The 11908-nt window shown below is 37.0% G+C and overlaps 1 protein-coding gene across 2 annotated transcripts; it reads left to right on the plus strand.

Moving 5' to 3' along the window:
• Positions 1–7395: 7395 nt before the first annotated feature.
• LOC121988700 (protein NDL2-like) lies at positions 7396–11506 on the plus strand. 2 transcript variants are annotated; one of them, XR_006114089.1, is made up of 11 exons: positions 7396–7616; positions 9009–9108; positions 9491–9588; positions 9719–9807; positions 9911–9971; positions 10054–10140; positions 10228–10305; positions 10393–10449; positions 10579–10634; positions 10726–10844; positions 10956–11097. XR_006114089.1 is itself a non-coding variant. In XM_042542267.1 (11 exons), exons 1-11 carry the CDS (start codon positions 7557–7559, stop codon positions 11175–11177), a joined length of 1044 nt encoding a protein of 347 aa, XP_042398201.1. In that variant the 5' UTR covers positions 7396–7556; the 3' UTR covers positions 11178–11506. The 2 variants fall into 2 exon arrangements, 1 of the variants encoding a protein (XP_042398201.1); XM_042542267.1 differs by having other exon boundaries at positions 10709–10844; positions 10956–11506.
• The last annotated feature ends 402 nt before the right edge of the window (positions 11507–11908 follow it).

Raw genomic sequence — 11908 nt, forward strand, 5'->3', positions numbered from 1 at the left:
GTATTAATTTTCGTAACTAAATTAGCGATGGATTTATATTTCCATTACTAATTTCAATTGAAATTTTGACATAAACTCACTTAAAATTAATTCAAATAGGTTAATACAGTAATCACAACATTCAACATTATCATAAAATAATATTCATTCAACATTCAAAATTAATATTCAATAAAATAAAATAATATTTACTGTAACAAAATATAATTACGATCACTTTAGACATTTCTCATAGTTCATTTCTAGATCATGTGAAGAAATGTAAATCACATATTCAACTTATAGCGATCAAATTGATAAAACAACATCCAACATTTACAATATTCACAACATTCAACTTACATAAAAAAACATTCAAAAACAATTATCTATAAAAAAAACAGTCGAATAATGATTTTAATTTCATCACATCACATGGCATCTTGTTAAAAAACAAATACATTTCTTACTTTTTGACCTTTTTTTTTACCGTTCCATCCTGCAATAAGTAGGATATCATAAATTTAACAAAATTAAAATAAGCATGATTCAAATTTAGTTAAACTAACATTTCCATCACTCCATCTCCGCCTCTAGTTGTATGATGTATGGACTCTTGTCGCCTTTGCATTGGGATGGCAAAAATAAAATAAATCCTCACCTAATAAGACAAACATTCCTTGCAGGCAAAACTAATTGCAGTACAGAAAAATACAGGGTTTAATTAAGTTGTGAAAGGTTCTTTATACAGTGCATTTGCCGAAAGAGAAGGGGAAAAAATTAGCAGAAGGATCCAAATAGTAGATAATTGTGGGTCTCCACTTGCCATATCCACCTTATGATAGAGAACTCAGATGCTTATTCTCTGTGTCACCACCTTCTTTTATTTGGTTAATGAGATTCTCAACAATAATAATGTAGATGGTTCAGTTTCTCATCTACAGTGTCTGCATTATGCATCTGATATTAATTTGCCTCAAATTATACACACTGATCAGCTCCAGTTTATTAATGATGCCAGTTCATGATCAATGAATGATTTGTTCATTCTATGTCTTCTAAGATTGACAAGAAAATGAAACATTTTGCTAGTGTTCTACTGTAAGAAATCAATGACCACTTCATCTCAGTTCACCAAGGAAGTTTCATCATCATGCATATACTAGTAATTTGATGGCTAAGTTACTGCAGATTCTTGCTGATCAAACCTTCATTTTTTATGTCTTCTTATCTGGTCAAGCTTTTATTTATCAAATAATTTAAGGACTAGAAAGATTCATTGTGGTTCTGTAAGAGAGAGACTGGAAGAGACTGTGATTGGAAATGTTCATTTGGCAAAGTTGGCTTAAATATTCAACATGCTAAGCTTTGAGGCATGTGTCCCTAGGGTTTTTGAGAACCTGTCATCTCACCATAGGGTTGTTCAAGGCCTTCAGATTTCTAAAACACTTTGACCCTGTTCTCTGAAACTCGCCAGCATCAACTCAGCCCACTTGTGCACTTGCTATATTCAAACTGAAAATTTTAAATAAACTGTTTCTGATTCTCTAAATGTGTGGTTCTTCCATGCCTTGACTATAATTGATGGACAATGGCTGTTGACACCTAAACCCCCATCAAATCAATGAGGTGGACACCAATTGGCCTTGGATGCTACTAAAAAACAGAATATATAATATAAAATGTTTAGATTCGATCATAGGATGGTGCCTTCTCGAGGGAATAAAACTAATCAGAAGTTTCTGAGAAAACCAATAAGTTGAGTTTGCCCCACTTGGTAGTTGATGGATTGCTTTGTTTCGTTGGGCTGGACTAGAGTTAGAATTGTGGTTTTAAGGTAAAGCAAATGTCTTGACCCAGTTACAGCTAAGATCCACTTAATTTGTTTATGCAACAGTTGGGCAAGCTCTATCTCTTCTTCATCTACAACCACCAGCTGGTTATTGAACAGACACTTGGAAACAAGAGATACACCATTGATTCTGCACATTTCAAATCCAATTCCAAACAAGATATGTTGTTTAATTGTTTAATTTGCTCTGGTGTTTCTTTAGATCTTACACACAGAACGAAGTTTGGCATATATTCAGCCAAAACCAAACTCAGATGGACATGAAAAGGACCTTAATAATATGCCAAAAAAAGAAGAAATACTAAAAGAAAAGTGTGCAGTAAGCTGATCAGTGTTTAGTATCCCAAGACACACTAAGAATCTACAATATAATAATATAGAACCGTCGACAAAAAAATCAGATTTGCAGCAAATGTTTACAGAGATAAGCATCAACATGTGAGCGTTAGTTGTTTAAATGAAAAGACTTGCTTCTACTTCCGGCTAACTTTTGCCAACCAAAGCAAGAGAAGACGAAGCTTTAGCTAAATGTTGGTTGATTTCTGATGAACTAAACATGTTTGTTGTGGTTGGAGAATACTGTTTTAGTACCCTTTTGATAAGCTTGCTTCCTTTTGTTTCTCTCTCTCTCTCTCTCTCTCTCTCTGACACACACAGAAAAATAAACAAAAAAGGAAAAAGAAAAGAAAAGAAAAGCATGGAGTTAACAAGAGTTGCTAGGACTTAACCATCAGGCTGAAAAGATCCCAAAGCAATGTGGGACTTCCCCATTGCTTTCATGGAGAGGTACCACAAGAAGGTGTCAAGTCAAAGAGACTGCTAAAGCAGCAAAATGGCTAATGAGGTCAGTTGGTGTATCAGCTTCCAGAGTTGGACGTCCAAAACGCATTTAGAAGATATCATAATCCAATGGACTCCTTCAAACTTGCTCTACCAGTCAAAATGAGCTTTGGCTGCCACTTCATTTTGCTTATTATTTTTCTGATGCAGACTCACTAACAAACCTAAGAATAGACGAATATTATAAAGTAACACATTGTTCAGCTGTGTGTTGCACAAATATGCAAATAAAAAAATGATTAAACTCATTGGAAAAAGTATGAATCCTTTTCCTAAAGTTAATCATAAGAATTTACAGTGCAGTAATCAAGAAAGAAAGTGGATTAGACAGTCAAGTCATCCACAAGCGTTCTAGTGAAGCCATCAAAAGTTGACATTGCACCTGGAATTAAAGTCATGGACAGTTCAACACATTGCCATAAATCACGCCTTTAATGAAGATTTGACCGTATTTTCTTCAAGCGGTTAAAACTTAAAACTAAGTAAAGAACACTACAAAATATCGGCATTGTATATATAAATATATAATCAGTAAGTCAAAACAAGTTCTTTCCAATCAAAAGTTATCAAAAACTATCTTTGTAATTTTAATAAAACAAACCAACTTAATTACGTCTTGAACTAATTTTTTTTTTTTTACCAATTTTTAATAAATTCCCCTGCATACACAGTGGGAAATGAAATATCTACATTTATTGTAGTTGTTCTCTACCTACTTAATCCTTCAAACACGTCTCATGCTATGAAATAATTAAAAAGTCCACTCCACTTGCGTTTTCTTCTTCAGAATCCATGGAACAACTACACACTTAAGTACTTAACTTTCTCACTGAATTCAGCATTGACCCAAACTCAGTTTCCTTTGGCTGCTGCCATCATCCTTCAGTTGAAAACTATACATTGTTGGACTGTCAAACTGGCCAAACCTGCCTAAAGAGTTGAAGGAGAAGGCAAAGACAAAGTTTGGTGCCTCCTGAAACCTAACACCTATTTGATTTCTAGACACTGATTAATTCCCATTGGGTTACGTTGGAAGACATGTTGCTGAATATTTGAATGAGTTTGAAAAATACAGCAGTTTTGGCCACTTGTGACTACTCAACAGGAGTAAGAAGATGGAAAGAAAAGGATATGTTTCTTCTCCTTGGCTTCGTAGTGGGTTTGGTTCCGGGCAAACATCAAAATGCTTATCCACTGATCTGCTCGTTGATGTGCACCTGGGGAATTGTAATGGCAAGGAGACAGTGGGGGATCCACTCTTGGTCCTCCTAGTGCTGATGTGTTTGGTCAATAGTTAATTGGTTCAGTTTGAAGCCATCGAGTTTAAATAAATATAAAATCAATCATGGTTTAATATATAGATTTTTAGAGTGTCCTATAGATATTGCAAAAGATTGTTCCAAATCTTCAGAGGTCCATTTTGTATGAAAAGGACACCTAACTTATTCAGTCGTGTTTAATTATTTAACTATCCTTTAATACCGTTCAGTACTAGTTTTTATTATTATTTCTCATCTAAATTTTAAGCCGGTTAGACACACCGCAGTAGCTATGGTTGTAAGTGTGCACGTTGAATCCAAATTACAATATCTACAGATTTAATAATTGTTATAATAATTATAACCGTTATAATTTCGTAACTGCTATAATATAGACGATATATGAAAGTGTGCACGTTGAATCCACATTGTAGTAGTTATAAAACCGTAACTACTATAATATGAATATTTTAAATATGCTAAGTATGTATCGTAATATATATAAACTGTAACTACTAGAACATGTATAGCAGCTGATCCTGTTTGAAAGTGACAGAGATGGCGTGCTAGGAAGATGACTTTGACGTTGGCTAGAAGATGACTCTGTTAGGCAAGAACGATGACACTAGGCATTTCTTTCGACTCCTTTTTGCACACACTCGAAAGAGCAAACAGGAGGTTAGGGCAAAAATAGGAAAAGGGTCTCTGGAATAAGCTCTCCGATGCTCAAGTTAGTAAGGTGGCTGAGCAAAAAATAGAGAAGATGAACAACAAAAAATACAAGTGCATGATCTAAAGTTGGCTTAAAGTGTATTGCGTACTTTGTCAACGGAGAGAACCCTTTTTATATCACCTCTCGTAATCTCGCAATAATGAGACGACAAGGAATATTTGCTACCAGAAGATGTCGGATAATGAAAGGTGTATAGTTTTCCTCTGAGAAATCTTTTGTTATATGTATATGACTAGTTTCTTGTAACCTTCACAGTAATGATAGAAGCTGTACAACCATCCTCATAAGAAGATTTCGTTGCATGTATATGTCAGATATCAGAATATTCCCTGGTGAATAGCTGTTATTCTCTGATAGGTTGTTACTATTTCCTAACAATGTTGTCCTCTGGAGGTAATCCGACCGGATCCATATCTGACCGACCATGTGTAATAGGAGACTAATAAGGATGGAGAATTGAAACTCATAAATCCGACCGAACATATGCCCATAGACTTTGATGCTGAAGATTTGATAAGTAATGAGCTATGTCTTGTAAGTTTAGCCAGTGCTTGGATCGACTAGTTGTATGATAAGAGACAGACTCTCAATGTTGGAGCAATCTAGTATGACCCTAAGTTTTGATGTTTGGGAAAAGGTTTAAGTTAGGTTTATTGTTGTATTTGATATGCATTGAGAGTGTGCAGGATACAGGTACAACAAGGAGAGTTCAAGTGTAATCTTGGCGAAGGAGGAAAGTCCAAGGGCGAGTCTTGGCGGTGTAAGTCCAAGCATGTAGTCTTGGCAACGTAAGTCTAAGTGTGACTTGGCAATGGTTGAAGTCCCGGAGACGCGGCTTCTTGGCAAAGGAAAACCCGACAACAAGGACAAGACCAATGGAAGCTCTAGAAGGCAAGGCGCGAAGGATGGGGAGGCATTTGAGGGACGCGAGGCTGATGGAGGAGGCTAGAAGGCTAGGTCTAAGTTGTGCGAGCAAGGACGAGTGCATGAGAGACTGCATTTATGGTAAAATTTCAGCTTTACTGTTGTGTTACTGTAGCGTTAATGTAGCAGTCGACTGGTGTTTTCATCAGTCGACTGGTAGTCGACCGTTGGCTTGTAATGGTTGAATTTCACTTAGGACCAGTCAACTAGTTGTTGTACTAGTCGACTGGTGGCGGGAAACACAACTAGGTGTTTCTTCTTGAGCTCTATTTAATAGAGCTCGGGGTGCTTGGCCAAGATTGACGAAAATAGAGGTGGTTAACCCCTATTAGAGTCTCCAAGGTCTTCTTGAGTGATCAAGAGCTTGTGTGAGTTTGTGGCGATATTTCTCCACCCATAAGGAGCTACTCTAGCTAGCTAGAGGTTTTCCGGGGAGTCATCCACTGACGGATCGGGATCGTCCATCTTACGGACAACCATGGAGTGGGAGCTTTATCTCTGAACCACGTTAAATCAACATATTAGGTTTGCTTTCTCTTGTTAGTATTTATTTTTGTATTTCGTTGTGCATACTAACTATTGTAGGGAAACAAACGTTGGGTGAGTCGCTATTCATTCTTCCCAGCAACGTCAAGGTCCCAACACTCAAGAGAAAAAAGAAAGCTCGACCACATAAGTCTGATCGACAGTAGGCTGGCTGGCCTTGTATTGAAGGTTATATTGTAAGGCTGACAATTAGGGAGCTAGGTCTCATACATTTAACCGATGCATTAAGATCGACCGGTAATATACTGAGGCTCCGTTTGATATGCATGATAGGATAAGATTATATTTTCAAAAAGTTTTTAATCAAGCGTTTAGTAGAATTGATTAGGGGTAGGATTATGGATGATTAGAGGTAGGATTCATAATCCCTTGACCTCAAGAGAGATTATTTATCCTACCTTTAATCATATCCTAATCAACCCAATCCTATCCTATCATGCATACCAAACGGAGCCTGAGTGTTATTTTATCATGTTGAAGATGGTCTGGTAGTAACGAAGAGCTGAGAAATGGGAGACGATGCCCTGTAAGATCGAATGACCCTCGTGGCAGTCGGCTATATGTCGGGAGATGACTACATGTTGAGCGTCTTGACTGCTATAAGTCCAACTAGATTTTAGTCTATTCGACTGTATGTTGAGAGACTATGCCTTTGAAGGGTGAGCTATTAGGTATACCCAATCGGCGCATTAAGACCGACCGAGTTTATTCTGTATATCCAAGCAATGAGTGGAGTGATAAGTCTCTTAAGCCCGACCGACTCTAAGGTCGACCGACCATATACTGAGACTTATGCTTAATAATGGGCAGTTGGGTCACTTGAATCTGACTGACTTCATACTGCAGGCTTTAGCGTTAAGGGGTTTAATCCAGATTTTAACTGTGTACGCTCTGATTCGAATTGCCATGTCATCATAACTCCGACCACTATCTCGCCTTGACTTTGACTATCACATCATCTCTGGACCTATCATAACATACCATATCAATAGCTATAGAATCATAACTGTTATAATATACCTCATCGATTTAGAATTTATGCGGAAGATAATAATAATAATAATAATAATAATAATAATAATAATAGTGGAATCAGGCGTCTTTTTATATATAAAAATTCAAAATATGACGCTTTGATAACTTAGAAAAAAGAGCGCCTTAGTGTATTTTGAAAAATTGATGGGTGATTTGGTAATTTAAAAAAATAAAAATGAGTGATTTAAATAGTTGGGAATTCCAATCTTCATTGCTGAAGTGCGGTTACCGGTAAGTTATTCTCACCGCAGCGAAAGCAAGCGTCGGTGCTGTAATCGCGATTAGGAGCTGAGGAAATCGAATCCGCCCGACAGATATATAAGCGTGAGAAAAGGGGGCCGTGAAAAGAGGCTTCCTTCCTTCCTCGGCTCCTCGGGGAGCCCAAACGATGGGAGAATCGAGCGACTCGGTGTCGGTGGATGCGGAGAGGATCGCATCCGGCGGAAAGGTTAGTGTCCCCAGTATCCAATGAGTTTCTCCTCTCTTCCTTGACTTCGCGTTGTGCGAAATCTTGGATCTTGTTTTCTACGTTTGAGTGCTTTCAATCCCCTTGTTTAATGTATTGCTCCTTTTTTTCCGGGGTTTTTATTGTACTGCGTCAGATACGGTGATGCGGTTGCTTTTTAAATGTTCTCCATGACGATTTCTTTGTTGTGCATTTGAGTATCTCGACTTGGAGAGCAGCGTGTTGGTGACTATGGCATAAATTGGGCGTCGCGAGAGTATTTGGGATAGTGATTTTGTTGCTTTGCGTCTAATTTTAGATATCTTTTTCTTGAGGAGGAGGCTAATTTCATATATTGATGGTAGCCCGTCACATCTTCTGTAATCTTTGAGCATATAGATGTAGAAAGTTGATGGTTTGAGTAGCTTACTGATGTATAGAACTTAATTTGTTGTTTAATCTGGCTTTCCTTCTTTTGTGTCTTGAAGTTAGCACTGGAGTGGTTTTTCAAATTAAGATATATCAATATCTTTGCTATGCAAGGAAGCTGTGCTTGAGTTATATCAATTGCTTCATGTGTCTTATTGCAGAAAGCAGGCGGAAACATTATCAAGTATCTGAGATTAATTGCTCATTCAATGAAAGTTGTGTTTTTAGTCATATTAATAGCTATATGCTTGCTGAAGAAAGGAGCAGGAACCTTTATAACTATTGGATGATGAACTGTGCATGCACTGAAATAATGCTACAATTCTTCATTTTGACGACGTTCTAGTTTTCATTATTTTAATTTCTTTTAGTGATCACAACTGTGGTTGCTATTCTGTTCTTGTTTTATAAACATCTACTTTCATTGGAATTTGGAACATTGAATCTTGCTTACATCTTGTTGATTTTGTAAGGCATTTAAACAAACAGCCTGAGGACAACTGAACAACTTTTATGGTGGTAACTAAGCTTATGACCCCTCTATGAAACATTAAGTTTTGGTCTGAGCTGTTAAAAGGCCCAATGATCAAAAGGTATTCATGGCCTATAAAGTCAACAACTTTCTTTATATTAGTATATGAATTTATATTTGCAAGTCAGAAATTTCCAAGAAGAATCACTTATCTACTGTTTCCTCATCCGATTATACCTAGACTCTGGTTTCGCTATTCAATTAGTTTCCACTACAAAATGCTTGTCTGACCTTAACAACAAAAAAGGACCTTTTTTTAGTTGGTCATGTTTGATGAAGTAAAAATGCTGACATAATGAGGATTACCTAATGTTTTTGTATTTTCCATATATGTAGTTTAGTGCATGATCGACTTTAAGGTGTATTTCCTTAATTAAGATATGAATCTTTTCACTCTGCCAAGATGCTAATATCCATCCATCTCTTATTCTCAGGAACATCATGTGCTAACCCGTCATGGTCCCCTGTCAGTTTCTGTTTATGGAGACCTGGAAAAGCCTGCACTTGTTACTTACCCTGATGTTGCCTTGGACCGTAAGTTGGATCCTGAAATTTCTACATTTCTGGAAGTGTCTATCTGTCTTCCTTATATTTCATGAATTTTCATTATTTCATGTCTCCCTGCAATTTTATAATGCTTCTTGTGGATCCTTACATTGCTGCAGATTTGTTTCTGGAATGACTGATTGATTCTTTTAATCAATCTGTATTTGTGTGTAGCCGTCAAGCAATAGTTCTGTGTGTCTACTAGATTGATTCTTATATCCAATACTAGTTCTTGACTTCAAGATTCATTAACACATGTTTTTATACATAATAAAGGTTGTGAACGGCTATTTAAAATTGAAGAAACCATTCTGCATTGTCAAGATTGGAACTTTTGTTGCTGATTCTCCCTTTTTATTCATTTGTTCAGATGTGTCCTGCTTTCAAGGATTATTCTTTTGCACTGAAGGTGTTTCTTTGCTGCTTTATAATTTCTGTATATATCAAATCAATCCTCCAGGACATGAGGTCGGTATTTGTTTAAGATCACAGCTAGCAGTCAGATTTCTTTTTGTAAAAACAATTAGTTTATGCAGTTGAGACTGTGAAATAAATATTGACATAACAGTTTGAGTCATTTTCCATAAGAATTCTGCAGTTAGGTGCGGCTCCTATTTCTTCATGCGATCCCGTGCTCTCAGGTGACCAGTTAGCTGATCAGGTTGCCGATGTGTTTGATTATTTTGGGTAATTATTTTGTTATTTCTCTTGTACTAAATGGGTGCAATATCCTTTATGTGGACCTGTTTTCTTGAACTGTTTTAAATCTTTATTGGCTTGCTCTTTGCAGATTATACTCTGTCATTTGCATGGGGGTCACTGCAGGAGCCTATGTTCTTACTCTTTTTTCAGTAAGTAATTATGCAGCCAATGCTTCTTTAGTTTATGATTCTTTTTTCTGTACTATATTGAGATTTTTATGTGCTTCTTAAGTCAAAATATAGGGAGCGCGTTCAGGCTTTGATACTTGTCTCACCTTTATGCAAAGCTCCCTCATGGAAAGAATGGTTGTCGAACAAGGTTAGATATCATTTTTTTTTTAATTGGTGTTTTCCTGTGGATTGGAAGTTATAGTTGTGGCAAACAACTCAAACCTTACTCGTTTAGGTGATGTCAAACATTCTCTACTTTTATGGAACGTGTGGCATAATCAAAGAATGGCTGATTCAACGATACTTCAGCAAGGTATGGTAGGAGTTTTTTTTGGTTCCTAGCTAACTTGCCTTGTGAGTATAACCTGTTATATATATATATATATATTATTTTTCACAGGAAGTTCGTGGAAATTGGCAAGCTCCTGAATCAGAAACTGTCCAAGCTTGTAGATGTGTTAGTATTCCTTCACCCTTTGGATCCTTTGGCAAGAAACTAGGAGGAACGTGAAGCAAAGTGCCAACGTTTGGCAAGAGACTTTGGCAAGAACTCTGCTGAGACTGCTTTTCTATATGAATTGTGCAGGTGCTGGATGGGAAGCAAAGTGCCAACGTCTGGCGGTTTCTCCAGTCAATAAATGAGTATGTTTGATTTACTATCTCTCTCCAGTTAAGAAAGGAAAATGGGAGATGATTAACACCTCTTATGTTAATAGCCGGAGTGATTTAACAGACGCGCTAAAGAAGCTTCAGTGTAGGACACTCATCTTCGTGGGTGAGCATTCTCCTTTTCATTCAGATGCACTCTACATGGCTGCCAAAATGGATGGGAAATACAGTGCATTAGTTGAGGTGCTTAGTTTGGATTTACAACAATCAATTTCATAATTTCCATTGTTTTAGCTTGTCTGAAAATTCCCTGAAATTTGATTCCTACAATTGTTACAATTAATCTCTTTCCAGGTTCAGGCATGTGGATCACTTGTGACTGAAGAGCAACCTCTTGCAATGCTGATAACTATGGAGTACTTCCTCGCTAGTTATGGTTTGCATAGGCCTAGTCAATTAAATTGTAGTCCTCGGAGTCCTCTCAGTCCATCATACATCTCCCCTGAACTGCTCTCACCTGAGAGCATGGGAGTGAAGCTGAAGCCGATCAAGACTCGCATCTCACTTGAAGTTTGAACTGTCAAATTAGAGTGGATGCATGATCTTTGGCCAGGTGAAGGCTTACTCAATCTGCATTATCAGTCATATGAAAATCATAGATCGTCATGTGTACCTAATTAACAGAAATCTTTTGAGCACATTATATGTGGAAGTTATAGTTTATGTAGATAAATAGAAGGGCACAAAGAAGGGCAAAGAATTCTATAGGATGGGTTGCAGAGACTGGGATAGTTTAATAGATGAGCTTCTGTTTCATTGATTCAGTTACCTAACCTGTAAAGCTTCGTTGTTTACCTGAAAGATTAATAAGAAAAGGTGTGCAGGTGCACCACCTTAATCATTAATTGTGTGCGTTTTGACCATTTTTTTGACTAATATAGAAGCAAATATGCTTTCAGCTCGGCAGGATTTTGTGGAAGAAATTACATCTTTGCATTCTTTTATCATGATTTTGTTTTGCTTAAGTTCCTTAGGCAAAAAGGGTTGAATTTATAGGGCCACTGGAGACTGTCAAACTGTGATCCTGTTAATTTGTAATCTTAAGCTGATGAGCAGATCAAACAGATTAAAACAGCAGGTCGTTTGTTACTACCAGAAATGTCAGACATTTAAATGAGGAATCTTTTTTATATGTAAGGCATGAGATATGTTGGTCTTCTTATTTTTGCAAGTGGAGGCGACTCTTCTCCACCAAGCTCTTTTTTTCCGTTAGTCTTCTTCTTTCTCAGCTTGATCACTGACTTGAA

Source organism: Zingiber officinale, chromosome 1B, assembly GCF_018446385.1.
Source record: "Zingiber officinale cultivar Zhangliang chromosome 1B, Zo_v1.1, whole genome shotgun sequence".
Classification (NCBI taxonomy): Eukaryota; Viridiplantae; Streptophyta; class Magnoliopsida; order Zingiberales; family Zingiberaceae; genus Zingiber; species Zingiber officinale.